At 40.3% G+C, this 20,373-nt stretch overlaps 1 protein-coding gene across 1 annotated transcript; it reads right to left on the bottom strand.

Moving 5' to 3' along the window:
• Window positions 1-1,779: 1,779 nt before the first annotated feature.
• Window positions 1,780-11,620, bottom strand: LOC131011409 (uncharacterized). Its single transcript, XM_057939220.1, has 2 exons — window positions 11,430-11,620; window positions 1,780-5,156 (listed from the first exon to the last, which is right to left on the bottom strand). Exon 2 carries the CDS (start codon window positions 4,752-4,754, stop codon window positions 2,016-2,018), a length of 2,739 nt encoding a protein of 912 aa, XP_057795203.1. The 5' UTR covers window positions 4,755-5,156; window positions 11,430-11,620; the 3' UTR covers window positions 1,780-2,015.
• Between the last annotated feature and the right edge of the window lie 8,753 nt (window positions 11,621-20,373).

The raw sequence follows: 20,373 nt of genomic DNA, 5'->3' as shown, positions 1-20,373 counted from the left end.
CACATATATTATATGCCTAGTAATATGATCCTTGTCAGACCATTCAATCGAACACGCAAACAGAAGACTTTGAAATGAACGAACGAACGATAGATATGTAAATTTCAGAACCTCTGAATCTAACCCACGGAATGATATAGGCGAATAGAATCCCTACACCCCAACGTGATGTTGACGCAACAACTCGGGATAATGAATGACACCCGACGAGGGTTGGTTGACTCGCCGTTACATAGATAATTGAATTCGACTTGAAAAAATCAAGAAGAATTCGAAAATTCTCAAGAGAGAATAAAACTCATAATTTGATTAATGAATAAGCTGAGAAATTCGGCCAACACATAAGCTCTATATATAGGCAAAGACTAAACCTAATCTAATAAGGAAACAACTTAAGTAAAACCTTAATCAGCCAAACAAGGCCCTTATAAATTCGAAAATAACAAAGTCCTTTAAACTAATGGGCTACGAAAAATAACAAGACTGAAATAAATAAATGAAGTCTTCAAAATAAATAAAATCTTCAAGCTTCGGCCCACTCGTACGTAATGAGATTAATTAAACATGGGCTGTCCAAAACGCCAACTCTACCATCTTCAATTGGCTTCTTCATCAACTCTTGAATCCATACTTCTTGGACTAAGATCATCAAGCTCTCCTTGAACTTCTTGGCTCGAGCTCTTGTAACTGGACCAACAGGAATATGCACCGGGTCTTGCCCTAACGAACCTTGGACTGCATCACCTAGTATGGAATGTTGCTTTGATCTCAGACCTTAGAACTTTCGATCCCTTAGGGAGCTGAGAATAATTATATTATAGTATTGTGCTTGTTATCGTTTAAATACGATGTATTTTTCAATTAACGAGATGATGTCCGACTCTAAGGGCAAATTACCTGTTTAATTCAAGTAAAGTCTAGCACACCAGTCACATTCACATATCTTATTATCTCGGAAAACTGGAGCAAAAACAAAATATGCGCATTTTGCCATTTTGAGCCGTCTTTAAAAATTATATACATTTTATATTTTTGAACACTATCCACCACAATTCATTTTTTTTATCCCTTCTTTTTATACATGATCATGAAAAACCCATTATACCCTAGCATCACTTTTTGTTAATTAATTCATTAGCCACTAAAATGGACCAATTTTTCATTCATAATACACTTTTATTTAATATTTTTTCAAAATTCGTGTCATCCACTTGTGACTTGCCTCATATTTGTAAGAGACAAATAGAGTATTTTTTTATATATATTTTTCATCTTAATAGATACTTTTTGTATTTACTTGGATAGCGTTTTATATATTGACTCCAAGCTTTTAGTGATTTTTTTTCATTTTCCCATGATCTATGAAGTTGGTGAATAAATACATGAATTTTGATTATTTCTGAAATTTCTCCAAAATTAAAATTTCAATCAACTCAAAACTGACATGGCATTCGAATTTTTATAAACTCACTCCAATTTTTCAAATCGCCTCACGTCTAAATATTTCAATGCTATGTCAATTTCGAGTCGGCCGAAACTTCAATTTTAGAGAAATTTTAAAATTAATCAAAGTTTGTGTGTTATTCACCAACTTTATATATAAAAAAACAAAAATTCACTATTACAGTGAATTAACCAAAAGTATTATTAAGTGAATATAAATAGTAGGACCCAAGTTACACCCAAAAAATTTAGGATACAAAGGTTCCAAACCCGACTCAAACGGGTCAGATGACCCGCAAAGCCAATTGAAATTGCTAGTTTTAAACACACAAGTAATAAATTCGAGTCTAAAATCAGTTTATAGTCCAAAATTTCATCGGCAGAAGTCAATCAAGTAACTAATGGATCAACTTGTGCGATCGAGCTTCTAGCTATACGTGGAAAAACAGTGATGAACAACACAAAGTGCGATTCCAAAAAGAATCTGTAAATTTTTTAACCTAAGTAAGTAGCAACAGAAGCAAGAAACAAATACATTGTGAACAAAACTGAGGTTGCCACCAAAACAATGTTCATATCTTGCTCCTCATCCTCACCAACTTGGCCAACGTCTCCTGTGCCGCCAGCGTCTGCGCGTGGTTGTGGCCGAGCATCACCGTCCTGATGCTGATGCACGTCCGGCACAGCTCCTCCCCGCTGTCGAAGTGGCCGCCTCTCAGCAGCAGCCTCGCCCTCGTCTCCAGCAGGGCGGCCTTGAGCAGCGTCACTTCCTGCCATACATACTCGTCCACCCTCTGGTTCGACTGCAGGGCCTTCTTCCAGCACAGGGAGCCGTGGCACCAGTCTTGGATCTGCGACACGAAAGACTTCTCGACCTCCTCCAGCACGTTCGTGCACACCTTCAGGAGCTCTAAGGCCGAGTTGCACCTCGAGAAGGTCGAGAAGGCTCCTATGGCTAGAGGCAAAGCTGTTCTCTTGATGAAGAGCACCATGTCGATGGCCTTGAGCTGCACCAATGGGGGCTCGGATTTGAACCCGAAGACGAGGAAGGCCGACGCCCAGAGGTGGTCGGATGTCGCCAACGGGTTCCCGAGCTTCCTCACTCCTTGAACCGTGGCCTTAGCTGCACCCAACCCGTATTTCCATCTTGCAAATATCTGTGTGATGGCGTGGAACTGAATCCAGCAGCCCGGCTGCCGGTTAACCTTCCAAGCCAAGCCGAGCCGGACCAACAGAAGGGCGGCCTCCTCCTCGCCCTTCTGGCTCGACACACAGCCCGAGCAGCAGCCCAGGGCGAGCTTCAGACATCTTGTCCATTTCCTCAGCTTATTCCTCGTTGATGCCACATTGTTGGCGGCCGCAGCTAGCAAATTCGCTGGGATGGGCGCGGGGGCGAACCACGCCCCCGCCTGAAGCATTCTCGAAGCGAGGAGGTTCCGGTTCCCCTTGGTTTGCTGCAAAACAGCAGCACAGAACGACAAGACCTTGATCAGGAAAGGGCTAGTTGTACAAAACTGCTGCTCTTCACTGCTCAAGCCGGAGCATCCGGCCGCCTCCTCATCGTGCTCGGCCTCATTCAGCGCCTCGAACAGACTCGACGGTGAAATCCCGAGTTCAGAAAGCAGGCACCCCACAACCCACAACCCAAAACTGGACCTCCCAAGTTTCTCACCAAATTTCTCAAGAAACTCGAGCTCTGCAGCCGGGTACTCCCTCCTCCGCCTCCCTCTCAGCAACGCCAATGCATCGGGCTGGGGCAGCGTGTGCAGTTGCACCGTGTCGAAGCTCATCACCCTCGACAGCCTCGTGGTGATGATGACATGAGTGCCTCCGGTGTTCCTCGGGATCAAGTCATGGAGATCCTTGCCCTCCCACCATTCCCTCTCTGTTTCAAGATTATCAATAATCAGCAAATAAGGCATGTCTCTAAACAGCTCCCTCTTCACCCTCTTGAACGCCTCCGACTCCTGCTCGTCGAAGCTCCGCATCCTCCCTCTCTCCTTCTCCTCATCCGCACTCACATCCAACCCCATATTCACAGATATGTTAAGTATATTCTGCCTGAAATACCGCGCCTCGCCTCTAACCCACAGCACCATCTTGTACCTCTGCGAGTAGCGATAAGCAAACTCCAACGCCAACTCCGTTTTCCCTACTCCCGGCGATCCGGTTATGCACACAACGTTGCCGCCCTTGGCCTTCTTGTGCTTGGCACTCTTCACTGGAGTTGGCTCGACTTCAACCCACGCCTCCAAATTGGGCTCCTTACACCTCCCAACCTCCAAACTAATGTACTTGTTTCCTCTACCTTGGGCTTCACATTCTTGCTCCCAACACCCAAACAAGGCAGTCTCAATGTCCAGAAGCTCGGTCTCTCTCCCGACAAAGAAGTTGTTTCTCGGAAACGGCAGCTCCTCGCAAACATCTGATTCCCTGTCGGCAACGCTCTTCCTCCCCAGCTTCCCCCTCAGAATCCCGACGGCTTTGGAAACGCAGCTCCTCCAATTACCCTCATTGGTCTCGAGTTTAAAGTCGTGGCATCTCATCAGCCCATCCAGTGCCTCCTTACACTCCTTGTTGCCGTCGGCGTGGGGGTTGAAGAGACTAGCGATCTCTTTGGCATCCGTGTCGAAGAAGAGAGGGATGAGATTCTTCTTCTGAGCGAAGAATCTGATCTCCTCCAAGCTCAGGTGGTTGAGCAGCGTGTAATCCGTGATGATCACGACGCCGAATGCGACGGAGCAGATGACCCTGTCTGCAATCTCGTGGCTCTGACTATCGGCGTATTTGGCCCTGTCCGCCGTGAAGGAGGCGATGCCCTGCACCTCCAGCTCCGACTTGAGCCACTTGCAGAACCTCACCAGATTCGGATTCTGACCGTGGAAACCTATATACACGTCGCAGCTCCGGAGCTTCGCGAGGCCGCCGCCGCCGCCGGCCGGCGACGCGGAGCCCTTGGCGAATGAGATGCGCGGGATGGGAAACGAGAAGGATATCCTCGGCGCCGCCTCCGCCGCGCACGTGACTATCTTGAGCTTCTCCGGCGGTGGGGTGTAGGAGGTGCTCGGGACGTCGTCAGACTGGGAGCCGCTGTACGACACCGGCGGGGAGGGGTGGGTGAGCGTGGTGGCCGGAGTGGGGACGTCGTCGGAGTTGGCCCTCGGGGAGATGTAAGGGGACTGCAGCGCCGACACGAATGCCGACGAGGGTGGGGACACCAGCGGCGAGGTGTACGGAGATGAATTTTCTGTTGCGTCCGCCGCCGCAATCTTGATGGTGAGATCGACGGTGGAGATTTGCTCAGCATCCATGTTCCGCAAATGAATGCGGAGGGCCCCCCCAAAACAAACAAAACAAATATGGGTTGTCTTTTTTTCTTTTTCTTTTTCTTTTCTTTTTTTTATGAAGGCGTCGTTAGATGGGTGAGAGCGGAAGCAGAGGAAGTAGCCATACCATATTTTTCAGTGAGTTTGAAAAGATCAGAATGGAACTGAGGTTTGGAGTGGATGATTGTGACAGGAGCACTCATCATAATCAGAAGATGAATGCAACAGTAAAAAAGACTTTTGAATGAGAGAGAGAGGGGACGGGAGGGGGCAGTCCTGTTTTTGCTTCTCTTACATCAACATGTGAATTCAGGAATCATCATCTTCTTCTTCAACTGTGGGCCTCCGTCGCAGAGTCAGAATTAACAGACGCCTCAGCTTTTGTTACTGTACAAGATCACAGAAAAATTAGTCTAGAGAGGGAAAAAATATTCAGCTTTAACAAGAAAGAAAGCCTTTTTCATTGATTTTCCTTTAGGACTGGATCAAGTATTTTAGCCTAAAAATCTCTCACTTTTACCGGTTTTGTCTACCCTACGCCAGTGCGTTCAACGCACTGGCGTTGATCATCCGACGCGTGGCTTTCAACTTTTGCTGTCAAATTGTTTTATAGTGGCTAGGGTGGTTTTGACAATTTCAATACCACTGATTGAATTAGTTTTCAAACTATTAATTGGAAATTCAGTAAATAATTCGTAATAAGAACATGTACTAATAATACATTTTACTTTACATTACTATATTATTTAATAACTAGCATTTGCACCCCGTGCAATGCACGGGAAAGCATATTTTATTTTTTATATTTATATAAAAATTAATACTAATTTAATTATCATACTCATAAATATAATAAAAATTAATTTTAACTAAATAAATTTGAATTGAATATTAAAAAAATATAAAAATAATAAGAATTTACAATTATAAAATTTGATATTATGAAAAGTAAAAAAAAATATGTAAAAAAAATACTAATAAAAAAGAATTAAAAATATTTTTTTTAAAAAAAGATGAGAGAGAAGAGAGAAAGAGATTTATATAATTTTAATATTTAAATTAATTTAATTTGTACATTTTAAATCAAATAATTACATAAAATATATCAAATTAAAGCTCTTGTCGTGATCTTTAATTTGATATACATATTAAATATTTTATAATTAATCAAATTTCACAATTCTGTAAAGAAGTAAAGCAACAAATAAGAAGTTCAAGAAATGGAAAATAAAAATATAGTTTAAACATAAATCTTCAATTTTGTTATAACTACAAAATTGTCACTCAATTTTGAAATTGATTTCAAATTGAAAATTGCTTTTTTAATATAGTATAGATGGTTTCCTTACGTTCTAAAATTCAAGTAAAAATAGTGGGAAATATTTTGAGAATAGGGATATAAATTCAGGTATAGAGGGTATTGGGTATACTCTCATCCGTCTCGATACTCGCACGGATATCGGATACTCAATACCCTCATTATTCTCAAAGAGGGTCGGGTGCGGGTAGGGAATACCAAACAATTGCGGGTATTGGGTACCCACGGGTATGTATCCGCATACCCGAATTTATTTTCAATTAAATAACTATTTTTTATAATTATTAATTGCATTTCAATTTTAAATTTCTAATTCACTTTTAGGATTTAGGAAATAGGAATTAACAGCCTTAGACTAACAGAGACACAGTCGGGACTTACCCCAATTTATGGATAATAGATGAAATATAAATATGATTTTCACATGTTTTCTAAAATGTGGGATAAAATACATGCGGGTAAGGAGGCTATCCGCAAATTGTGGGACAAAATTACCCTCCAACAGGATAAAATACCCGCAAAATTATAAGTCACAAAAAATTTGCGGCAGATGTGGGTACCCGAATACCCGTTGTGGGTATTCAGTGTAGGCGGGACGGGTGAGAGTAGGGTTTTCTGCCAATTTGCGGGTCAGGTACCCGCGGGTACCCGAATTTACACCCCTAATTGGGGATGCTGAAATTCAAGAAAATTTAGTGGAAAATCGATTGAGAATTCTCAAATACAAGTATGTTTAGTGGGAAATTATTTCGAGATTCTCAAATTGAAGTATGATTAGTGTTTAATCGATTGAGGATTCTCAAACTGAAGTATAATTAGTGGGAAATCGTAGTGAGATTCTCAAATTCAAAGATGATTAGTGTGAAATCGATTGGAATTCTAAATTTCAAGTATGATTAGTGGTTAATTATTTTGAGATTCTCAAATTCAAGTAAATTTAGTGGCGAATCGTTTGGGGATTCTCAAATTGAAAGATGATTAGTGAGAAATCGATTAGGGATTCTCAAATTTACATAAGATTAGCCTGAAATTGATTGAGAATTCTCAAGTTTAAGTATGATTAGTGGTTACTCATTTGGAGATTCTAAAATTCAAGTAAATTTAGTGTTAACTCGATTGGTGGTTCTCAGATTCAAAGATGATTAGTGAGAAATTGATTGGGGATTCTCAAATTCAAGTAAGAGGAGTGGAAAATCATTTGGAGATTCTCAAATTCAATTAACATTAGTGGAAAATCGTTGGAGATTCACAAATACAAGTATGGTTAGTGGGAAACCATTGCGAGATTGTCTTCAAGTAAGATTAGTGACAAATCATTCGGGGATTCTCAAATTGAAAGATTGTTAGTGTGAAATCGATTGTGATTCTAAAATTCAAAGATGATTAGTGGAAAATCATTGTGAGATTCTCAAATTGAAAGACGATTTGTGTGAAATCATTTGGAGACAGCTTGGGCACAAAACCTCTAATTTTCTGATACCCGCTATTATCTGAGATCTCGATGGGTTTTGAGAGCAAGCCATCCCAGTATATAGCACACTACTGCCTTCTTGTCCCCCCGTTCATAGCAATGAGTTCATAGGCAAACCCAAGACAGTCTCACTTCCAATAGTATTCGATCTATTGATGCTCCGCTTGCCAACCATCTCACTAACTCGAACGAAGGGGTTCAGTAGTCATATAAGAAATTTCCAACTAACTCTAAGTCATCAATGAGCAGGGAGTGATGCACCAAAGTGTATCACGAGCGTAACTAGAGTAGCTAGTTGTTGCCTGTAGCTTCCCCCAGGCCCGTACTCCAAAAAGGGAGGGCTGGGGGGAGCGGCTACTAGAGTTAGAGTAAAGCCAAAAGCTAGTAAGAAAACTCCTAATTGTTCTTCTTGTTGCTTTATTAAAGACAGATGTAACTCATCTATAAACAACTCTTAGCGAGTGAGTGACCTACTAGTTGTAGGGCACGAACGCTAGAGAGTAGCTTCCTTCTTGTTCTTATAGACTCGATTAAATCTATGAAATAAGGACTTCTAAGTCTTAGCTTTCTTCTTCAAAGAAAAACAACCACCGCTTGGTTTTGACACTCAAGCGACCCGCCCTACTAAACATCGATGGAAAGGTTAGATTTTACCACCTCTATCTACCCAACTAGTCCTATTTGATCTAAAAAATCCAACCTGGAAACTGTATCTACCCCAGAAAACCCTCTATCTCCAAGCCCCTTGTATAGGTTGGGCAAGCTTTGATGCGACTAGTAAGAGTAAGATAAACAAAGGCCTTTCTTTCCCCGGACCGATGACTCGCTCGTTCAGTACTGCTAACTATTTTTTATAGGAGGATGCCGCCCCCCTCGGGACTACCAGTAGCTTCGGTTGTTGAATCTCGTGCAAGTTAGGTTGTGGCTGCAAGCGGAACGTAGGCGCTTTAGGTGTGTGTTGACCATGCACTCTCGCTTCGTGTAATGTCGTATGTATGATAGAGGTGGTGTGGTCATTGACCTCAATGCTAATGGTTATCCCCAAGGGTGGACGAAGTTCAGAAGCTATGATCGTACCCAGAGATGATGGTCTTCCTCTGATGTCTTCAAGCCGGCCATAATAGAATAGATAGGCGAAGCATTCTCGCCTATTGATAGATAGCAGGTTGCTTCCAAGCTCAAACCATTTGAAACTGAATTGCTACTTTTTTCTTGTTATTGATAGAGTGCTCCGCCCCTGTCAAATAAAGTCAAGTATAGGGAGAGAACTGGAAGAGAGAAGGCTAAAGCGCAAAGGATTTACAAGTCTAATAGGAGAAGAATGGCTGACACGTTGACTGCCTTCGATACTAGAAAAATAACCCCAACCGAGTTCACACTAATTTGACGTGAATTTGAGAATTCACAATCGATTTCCCACTAATCATTTTTCAATTTGAGAATCCTGAAACGATTCACCACTAACTTTATTTGAATTTGAGAATCTACAAATGATTATCCACTAATCATACTTGAAACTGAGAATCCACAATCGATTTCACACAAATCATCTTTGAATTTGAGAATCCTCAATCGATTTCACACTAATCATCTTTCAATTTGAGAATCTCCAAATGATTTCGCACTAATCGTCTTTCAATTTGAGAATCTCATAATGATTTTCCACTAATCATACTTTAATTTTTAAGAATCCCCAATTTATTTTTTACTAATAATACTTCAATTTGATAATCTCAAATCGATTTTCCACTAATTTTACTTCAATTTCATAATCCTTTACACTAATCTTACTTCTATTTCATCATCCAAAATCGATTTCCACCAATCTTACTTTAATTTCATCATCCCCAATCAATTTTCCACTAATCATACTTCAATTCGAGAATCCCCAATCAATTTTTCACTACTTTTTCAATTTTAGAATCCACAATCGATTTTTCACTAATTTTACTTGAATTCGAGAATCTCCAAATAATTTTCCACTAGCTATGAGAAGTAAAAAAGTATAAAATAACAAAACAAAGAAAAATATGATTGGCTCATCAACTTTAAGACCGCCCACAAAAATATTTTTTAAAAAGTATCCGACCGAAGCTCAAGTGTATATGCCGGACATATGCGATATCCCACATGTATCGGGCGGACACGGATTTATTCATCATAAATCAATCTCTATCACATAGCTTCAAATTACAATCTTAAAATTGCGGCTATTATTTAATCTATGAGCACTTTAATGTAATCACCACTACTAAAGCCAAATTACTTTTTCTCACTTCTATAAAAAAATATCATAACACACTTCTTCACAACAAACCGACAAATAATCTCAATAGATATAACTAATTATTTATATAATTTTTTAAAATAAACAACCATACTTATATAGGGAGGAGTTCTAATAAAAACCTATTTTAACTAGAGAAATAAGAACTAATTAAGACTCCACAATTTATAAGATTAGCGGACCAGATTTGATGTCTCTTTTTATTTTTTTTAATAGTTATGGGTGCAAATGTAATTTGAATAAGCTTTGTTAAGATTCGGAGACCTAATGAGTTGGGATTCTTGTTAAGATTTTTCACTTGATAGAGTGATTAATTGGGATTCTACTTAAGATTCTAAACTAGATTAGTGAATAATCTAGATAAGATTCTTCAATTTAAGAGGAATATATATACATATCCTACACGTATATATATTACATATATATACATATATATACACATAAGAAACGTGAAAAAGAAAAAAATGATAACAAATTATATAACATAAATACATTAATATAATACCGTCGGAAATAATCTTAATACCGTCGGAAATAATCTTAATACCGTCGTTGAAAAACGGAAATACCGTCGTGATGTTTTATTATACCGGCATAATATTTGAAAATATCGACCGGCGGTATTCTCATTTTTCGACGGTATTTTAAGTTTTTCCGGCGGTATTTTAAGTTTTTTCGGCGGAATTTTAAGATTCTTACTAAGAATCTTGAATTTTTAGTAAGAATCTTAGATTAGTGATGAGTGATAAGTGAATCAATAATCAAACTAACATTCTTAAGTTATAATTATAAGATTCTTACTAAGAATCTTGAATTCTTACTAGGAATCTTAGATTAATGATGAGTGATGAGTGATGAGTAAATTGAAAATATCGTCGGGTAAATTGACAATACCTCCAGGTAATTTGAGAATACCGCCGGGAAAATTGAGAATACCGTAGGGAAAATTGAGAATACCGCCGGGTAAATTGAGAATACCGCCGGAAAATTTGAGAATACCACCAAGAAAATTGAGAATACCGCCGGAAAAATTGAGAATACCGTCGGATAATGTATACATTGTCAAATTTAGATTATCAATAGTTAAAATACCAATTAATTTTATTAATTAATAATGAATATAACAAATTCATCATATATTAAATACATATTTTTTTATTCATAATAAATTATTCAATATACATCTTAAATTAAATGCAATATGCAATGACAAAATTGGTGGGGGAACAAATTGTAAAATACTTAATATATTAAAATATCCACTTTCATAATATGTCTATGAAAAATACCCATTGTAAAATTATGTTTTAATTCGTGTGTGTGTCTATACACATATCCATATAAATATATCCATAAAACAAATATATGTACACTTCCATATAAAAGTAATGAGTGTCAGCCCATTCAAATATTTAAAAGATGTGGCATGTACGGTTAAAAGGTGAGGAGCAGTGGTATTGAAATTGTCAAAACCACCCTAGCCACTATAAAACAATTTGACAGCAAAAGTTGAAAGCCACGCGTCGGATGATCAACGCCAGTGCGTTCAACGCACTGGCGTAGGGTAGACAAAACCACTTTTACCTGCTTAGTTTTTGACTTTGAGAGCTCAAGAAAGGAAGGAAAAGGGTGAGACCCCTTCTGTATTTCTCTCTCTCTCATGAACAAGCTGTACATATGGGAGAATCTAAAGTGTGGGTTGGATCCATGAGGTTTTGAACATAAAATATAGAAATAAATGCTTTAAAAGGAGCTGCAGAGTGTAGTAAATGTGCAATATTCCAAGAGCTCCTATTTAATAGATTTTCCTCGGGCTTAGTGTTCCACTTTTTGTTTTTTGTGTTGTAAGATTATATGCATCACTAATACTAAATTCCGCTAATTAAATATAATTATTAACCACAGAAGCCAAAGATTGGTCAGAGAGAGCAGTGGGCAATGGGCATCGGGGAGAGGAACCCATGAGCCCAGACATGGTTGTCTGCCGCTAATGGCCACTATTTGTAACGCCTTCAATAATACATACAAAGGCCCTCAAAAAAAATTAAAAATAATAATAATAATACATACAAATAATAGGAGTATATATTTATTTATATGAAAACACATGTTTTCTTTTCCCCCGAAAATTGAAGTTTGTTTTCTCTGTCTGTATGTGTAGTCATCCGACACATTTGTGACAATATTGCTGTGGAAATTGGACCAAGACCAGTCTAACTCTCATCACTGCCAGTAATTGGTGGTCACCTTCAAGCATAAAGGAAATTCTTTCTAGGTTTTGAAACATGATCCAATTATTTGGACTGAAAATTTTCTAAAAAATTTATGTACTAGATTTCTAATGTTTGAGTAATGAAAGTACACAGGATTTGATTATTTGGTAGCACAGTAAATTAACAAAGTGCCATGCATGCAACAAAATTAAATTTAAATAATAATTCCTTCTCACTTATCTCGACACATTTATTTTGAATCGAAATTTAAAGATAAGATGTTAAGAAAAAGTATGGACCATATACTATTTTTTAAAAAGTATAATTATAAATAGAACAAATTAAAAAGGAAAGTGTCTAAAGATAAGTGGACATAAGAAGTATATGGACATGAGCATATAGAAAAATTCTCAAGCGTAAAATATAGTACCAATTCTAAATCATAAATTAATTAGTCATTGATTCATAAGATTGAATTTCATGATTCAACACGAATGGATGGCTAGATTAATAAAAGGGTTAATAGCCGGAAAATCCATGAGAAATTTCCATTTCTGGATTATACCATGACCCTAAAATTTGACATTCAAATACATCAATTTATAATTGTGTCGCAATTTTCCCACAAATTACAAATTCGCCCAAATTAAATCTGATTTGACAGCCGGAATGCCAACATGACAGTCGAAATTCCTAAATCACATACACTTCTATCTCTCTCTCTCTCACACACACACGCACACACACTCCTCCCTCTCACGTCACACCCTTCCCTGCCCCACCCCACCCCCAACCCCGACAGACCCTCCCCCTACACGTCAGACCCTCCCCGGCGAGGCAAAGCTCAAGCCCTTCTCCAGCCACAAACCTCCGGTCGTCACACCTTTCACAGGGCCTATTCTCCAGCCGCAAACCTCTGCCACGAACCCTTTTCCTCCACGACCTCTGCCACGAACCCTTCTCCTTCCTCCACTGCCTCTGCCGCCTCCCCCCAACAATCCCTTCTCCTCCGCCGCCCTCCCTCACCAGACTCTGCCCCTCCGCCGCACCAACTGACGCACCGAAAATTGGGGCTCGATTTCTCCAAAAATTGGGGATCTAGGATTTTAGTTTGGAGAATCGACGCACCATCCACCCACCGACCTTCTTTCTGCAAAACTTGAGAATCTAGGATTTTAGTTTGGGGGTCTCAATTTCACAACCTCCTTGTGAATTTTTTCTTCGATTTTTAACATTTCTTTTGTTTTGGCGAGGCCATTGTAGATGATTGAGGATTGGGATGATTGGTGATGGTGGTGGCTGCTGGGAAGATGGGGGACGATCTACAGTGATGATAGCGAGAGAGAGAGAGAGAGAGCGGGGGGTGGGGGGGCGCTAGGAGGTTGGGGAAGGGGATGTCTGGTGGCGGTGAAAGACATGGTTGGCGGTGGCAGGGGAAGCAGCGGCAGAGGCGATGTCTGGGGGCGCCAACAGGGGTGGGGGGATGAGGTTGGTGGTGGTGACGAAGCTCTCCGGTGGCTGGAGAAGACGCGGCATGTTGGGGAGTGGGAGGGTCTGCGCAGTGGGTGGGGAGGGCGAGGGCGAGGGGAGGGGAAGGTGACGTGTTCTTAATTATTCTTAATTAAATATAATTTATTTTTAACTCTTAACGAAACGACGTCGTTTTATCTAATAAATTGACACATCAGTTTCAATTTTGTCACGTAGGAGACACGCCAGTTTTAATTTGGATGAAGATTCTGGCCGTGGGAAAAAAAAAACAACTCAATTAGAGTTCAGGAAGGTACTCTGACTCTGAGTGAGAAGTCTTAACACGGGTTGTGTTGAGCAGAGAAATCCGACGCGAGTGAAGCGTGGGTCCTGAAGAAGGATTTTCTTCAGTGGTACGGTTGTGTGCACCTGGCAAGCACACAGTTTGGTTTGCAGTGCACCTGTTAAGCACTTGCGGAGTGGATTGTTGGTCTGATCAACCAACCGTGGATGTAGGAAAGGGTTTTTCCGAACCACGTAAAAGTCTCTGTATTGTTTACAGTTTTCAGCTTTACGTTCTTACTTGTGTTATTTCAATTGATAAACTGAATACTAATTAACTGCAAAGAGAAACCGAATAACCAACAACGTGCTCCACCGAGGCTATTGCGAAACTAAGTTTAATTTCCGTTGCGTATGATATCAGTCTGACTGATCTATCTTCTGATAGTCAGAAAGAGTGTTATCATCTCTGTTTTAGCAAACTCGACTGAAGCCCTTACTTGCATCAGTTAAGTTCCAGCAATTTAACTGATAACTCTTTACTGAAGAGTTTTCAGTATCAGTCGTCAACCCTGTTTGGTCAAAACTGATTTCAGTAAAACAGGCGTCTTTGTTTGCATGTAAAGTTTCGTTTTGATCTCTGACTGAGATCCCTCTGATTGAGGATTTGCAGAGAAAAATAGCCCATAGGTGTATTTCCCCCCCCCCATACACCTATTCGAGACCCTCAGGACCTAACAGTGTGAGATTCAAATGAAAAGTAGTGTAATTATTCTATTTATAATAGAACCCATTTTCAGTTTTTAGAGACTTTACTTTGTTTTATAGCAATTTACATTCATAATTTGTCATATCAAACTTATAATATTTTATAGCAAATTCATAATGAGAGTGCGCAAAGTAAGTCTACGCTCTGGATACATTAACATGGGATAACATTATAAGATTTCGGTCTTATTACGTTGGTATTCGGGATCGAGTAATGATAGCAGATTTACAATGAACCTAATTTATACGATAAATTTAATTTGTATAATAACCATAAAATTTATAACGATAATTTATTTTTTTTAGGATCAAGTGTTCTGAAATGTCACAAGTGCCCCTCGATCATATATATGCGTGGTTTATCTTGTGTACACCAATTTTCAAATATTTTTGGAAAAGTTGTTAACTTGCTCTAAGATTTTGAAATATAGTATATTCTTGATGAGTGATTAATTTAATAATTTTATCGGGCATAGTGCAGTTCCTCTCCGGGCAACCTGGCTGCATGTGACTGCTAGACCTTGCACCTCAACTATTTTTTATTTTTTTTAATTCCTTTGATCACTAGCAATTTCTTTCACTTCCTTTAAAAGACTACTGCTATTTTATAGTAGTACTATAGAATGCAATGATGTGTCAAATGATCAGACCCCCCCCCCCCCCCCCCAACACACACACACATTCTTCTTTCAATGAATCTGCGTCTATTATCAAAGTTGTTTATTAAATGACTCTAATATTATTTTTAGAAACATTAATATCTATTATATAATAGGATTAAGCCTTAACCTATGTGGCATATCTAAAATCTCACCATTTCAAAATTTACCATATATAATCTTCCTCCTTTATTAATTAATTAACTATTACATTCTATATCAAGATTCATTAATCATAATAAATATAATTAATAATATATATATATATATATATATAATACTATTAACATTACATATATATAATCTAAATTAATAAATTTTATTATTTATTTTTTCTAGATAAAAATTAGATTTACATGTCTGATAAGAAAAAAATTATAATCTATATACGATAAATTATTTTAATTGAATGTTAGTGATTAGATGTATATTTGTTATTAATTTTATATTTCTCAAAAGCGTACATATTATATGTATATGTTGCAATATATTATATTGTATGAATATATATATATATATATAATATTTATATTCTTAATTTTCAATAAAATTAATTTTGAATTAAGTTTGAATTGAGATATGCACGTATATGTAAATTATAAACGGGTCCGGTCATTGATTTACATGTTTGCATAATAAGGCACAAATTCTATAAACTGATTACTTTAAAACAAAATCTTATTTTATATCTATCAAAATAATTAAAATTTTATTTTTATTTTTTATAAAATAAATCCATACATTTTATTTATATAGGGAAGAAAAATACATTTTTCATTTCTGCAAACTTTATTTGTTTCTGTTCGTCCATTACTACAACAATAATAATAATAATAATAATAATAATAATAATAATAATAATAATAATAATAATAATAATAATAATAATAATAATAATAATAATAATAATATCTATTCTATAATACGATTAGGCCTTAGCCTATGTGGCAGGCCTCAAATTCTTTCTTTTCAATCTCAATCTCCAACGTGACATTTGAGAATCCAATCTATATATTCTCATTCTCACTTTTAAAACAAAAGTCACGCCTCCCTCTTCCTCACCCCATCGCCGCCGTCCCTGAATCCGGTCATCGTCGTCTCCCCCTTCACTGTCTCTCTCTTCTCTCAATCCTTTTCTCTCTCTAAAGTCGATTGCACACTCAAATCGAGCCCTAATTCCCCCCTTAAACTGCCCGCTGACTCATCCAAAAACACCTAACGGATGGACTCGAATTTACACGAGGTCGTCCTAGGGTGGTAAGGTGACTCAAGTCGTCTCACAAGGAAGACTTAGCAGGGCTCTAATCGTGTTACTCACAAGGAACTGAAAAGAAATCTAAACACTCTAATCAGAAGATTGGGTCTGGCACTATCTCACACTCTATCACCAAAACGTAAACAGAAAGAAACAATAAACATTAACTAATGCAGAAAACATATAAGGACTAGAACATGGCATTTGAACATTGATGAAATCAACTAGGGTTTCAATCTCAAACTCTAAACCAAACGATCGTAAACTCGTAAACCTCAAAGATTAAACACTAACTAGGCAAGAACTAAATCAAGCATAAGATTCGAATTCAAAGAAAGCTTAAATCTCCATAAAAGAAATCCCTAACATTTTCCATAGAAAGAAAAACGAGAGCAACAACAACGATCAAACGATTCACGTAAAGTATTAAGATTCAACGAGCATAAACTCAAATCATCACATTCATCAAAAGCATAAAACAATGATTCAACGAGCATAAACTCAAATCATCACATTCATCAAAAGCATAAAACAATGATTCAATAAACCAAGGGATTCATATAACCAAGAGAATCAAAAAGAGTTCTTACAAACGTAGCAATCCAAGAAATCTAATCCGATCGAAAGTTGTATCACATCAAACGCGTTCCAATGAATCCCAAAGCGAAAGTAAATGTTTAGAACCTCTAAAACAATGGAAAAGGTGTGGAATTCGCCTAGGAGGCTGTTCTGATCGAAAGTATGAAGTAAAACCCTAAAAATGGGTTTTTATACGAATTTCCGTAACTGCCGGATTTGAACGGAGGCGGCGGCCGCCGTGTCACGGCGCCGCCGTGAGGCCCTTTCGCAGAATCCTTCAAAAACAAGCACGGCCCGCACCATAGGGCCGCGGCCGCCGCCCAGGCGGCGGCCGCCGTGGCACGGCGGCGGCCGTGAGTCTGCCATCGGAAATTGCTCCAAACGATGCCGAAAAAGCTTGACAACTCACGAATCCTGCATACAATCAAAAGCATACCCAAAAAGATCATCGAGCACGTGAAATATAGAGCAAAAAGTCATGAAACATGCTCGAATGCACAGCAGAAACACAAGCAAAGACCACCCAAAAACGAGGTAAACAACCCCCCCACACTTAAATCCTTGCTTGTCCTCAAGCAACAAACACAAAGTCGAAAGAAAAAAAACACAAGCGATTCTTCTCACCAGGCAAACACAAACCAATCCAAGCCTTCAAGAAATCAATGTCCCACAATCAAGTGTTCAAAGTTAAGATTTAAAAGTGCAACAACAAGGTGATACAACTCAATCCGATCAGACCCAATTCTCCGCTAAGGGTGAATTTCCTAATGCAATTTCCTTTACAATCATGTCTCATTCCTTTTTCATATTCTTTCACTTTTCTCTTCTTTTTTTTTTTTTTTGGTTAAGTTATTTTTGCTCTTGATAGATGGGCCATAATTCACGAGATTGAACTTTTGGGGGTGATCCAAAATGTTCTCGTGTGGTTACCCGTGCTCATAATGAAATCATTAGAGGAGCAAAGACCCAGGCTATCAGAAACTCAACAACCAACCAAACAATTCAAAACAGAGACAGATATTAGGTAATTGCACTGAAAACACTCCCCTTAGCATCTACCGGACAAATCACGTCAAGAGTTGCTCAACAGGGTGTTGCACCAAAACCTTAAGCTAATTACACTTCAATGGGAACACATCAATCAAGAAAAACAAGGACAACAAACCGAATAAACACAATCCCGAATCGCCAGTGAATCACTATCAATCATGTGATGTACTTAAGAACAGGCAAGAAAACAAGAGAAGGGGACCATTCGCCCCAAGACAAACAAAACAGGGCATCACAACCAAGCATGCAACGCAAAGATAAAGCATCATAAAAACCGCATGCGGCACAACCAACAACACGACCAAGACAGAACCATAAAACCCCCACACTTCATAAATCACGCCCCTCCCCCGCAGAGAAAAACATGCACTGTCCTCAGGGCACAAAAAGAAAGAGAAAGTTTAAGAACATCACTGGATAGGAGTGCAGCCAACACGACGACGGCGGTAGAGAGGGCGGCGACCACAACCTGTAAACCGAGCAACTAGAAAAACCCACAAAAGAAGACAGCATAAAACAAGAAAGAAAAGAAAACAAAGAAAAAGAAAAAAAAAATGTACAAAAGTGGGTAAAAGGGATGCTCAGTTGGGGCCCCGAGGGGGGCCCGGGGGAGGGTGCCAGAATTGGTCCTGGTTCTGCAAAGAGAAGGTGGCCCACTGTCTCTCTAGGTCGGCGAGGTAGTAGTTGGTGTCGGTGAGTCCCTGGTTGGCGTCAGTGAGGCCCTGGTTGTATTGGGCAAACCGAGCATCGTATGACGACACCTGTTCACGCAGACGCGTGACCTCTCCGCCTATAGTATTGACACGTCCATAGACGTCGCCCAACTGCTGCTGCATGGGCGTCACGTGGCCCCCCAGATGGTCCAGATGACCATAGATGTCGTCGATCCTGGCGTAGATGCCACCCACCGAGTCCTCCACTGTATCAAAACGGGAGGAGACCTCCTGGCGGAACTGGCCAAAAGACTCGTCAAAGTGGGCCTGAAACTGCTGAAAGGCATTGGAAGGGCCGACCTCAGGATCATAAACGAAAGCAGGCGGTGGCACAGGCTCCTCCTCCTCGGCATCATCGTCCTCATCCTCGTCATCAAAAACATGTCGCGCCGAGGATGACGTGCCCTCGCCCCGGTTGAACTGCTTCAAGATTGCTTGAACCTTGGGGCGTTTGGCCTGTGGAATGATGGTGAAATCAGAGGCCACAAAAGTCTTTAGCTCAGAGCGATCAATCAGCCTCGTCTCAGAGGCCCGCAGGTGGGCGGGGACCTGGGTCGGCGGGAAGAGACCGAAATGGAGGGCCAGGGCAGTAGAGATGGGGCTCAGGGAAGGCTTGAAACCCCCATACCGGGCCATGCTGTGAAGCTGGTTCCAAATGATGGTGGTGGCGTCAATCTTCTTCTGTCGCTTTGCACACCATAGCATATAGAGTTCGGTCTCATTGACTTTGTTCGCCTGCTCCTTGCCCAGAATGCAGAAAGACAAGAACTTGTGGAGCACGCCAATGTCGGCGTCAATGAGTTGGTTGCTCGGGGCACCCTGGCCGGTCCAAGTGGGCAATCCAGTCAATTCCTTCCAAGCATTAGCCGGCACCCACGTATCCGGGATTCCCTTCAATCGCTTCGGGTGAAACCCAAAGACTTCACTCATGATCCGGTAGGTGACGACGCATGGCGTATTGAGCATGCGGCAATGTAGCTGGGACTTGTCGGCGGTCATGTTGAGGGTGCAAAGGAACTCCAAGTGCAATGGAAGTAAACCCGGCGGCGTGGTTTGTGTATACTTGAATAGTCCCAGATTCTTCAAATGTGTCGTTATGTCTTGGTCAAGTTTCACCCTTCGGAGCAGTGGCCAATCGAGACATCGAGGCTGGGTAACCTTCTTCCCTTTAGGGCCGTCCATCGAGTGCCCTCCCAGTCTTCAAAGATGGCAAAAGGAGCATTATAGATATGCCGGATATCCTTCGGTGGCGAGGGAGGGCGGGGGATAGGTGAGGCCGGCTGGCGGCTCGAAGAGGCCGGAGGGCAGCTAGAAGAGGCCGGAGGGCTAGGTGGGGCCTCATCCTCTTCGTCGTTGACTATGAGGTGGCGGCGTCGCTTGTAGGTGGTGAGAGGCGCCATGGGATGAGGTGGATGGAGGTGAACGGCGGCGGTAGTGCAGACGGCGGCGGTGGTGCAGGCGGCGGTGGCCGTGAAGACGGTTGGCTGCTGTGGAGACGGCGGCGGTGGTGCAGGCGGCGGTGGCCGTGAAGACGGCTGG

This window comes from Salvia miltiorrhiza, chromosome 2 (genome assembly GCF_028751815.1).
Source record: "Salvia miltiorrhiza cultivar Shanhuang (shh) chromosome 2, IMPLAD_Smil_shh, whole genome shotgun sequence".
Taxonomy (NCBI): Eukaryota; Viridiplantae; Streptophyta; class Magnoliopsida; order Lamiales; family Lamiaceae; genus Salvia; species Salvia miltiorrhiza.
This window is presented reverse-complemented; position numbering and strand designations above follow the sequence as displayed.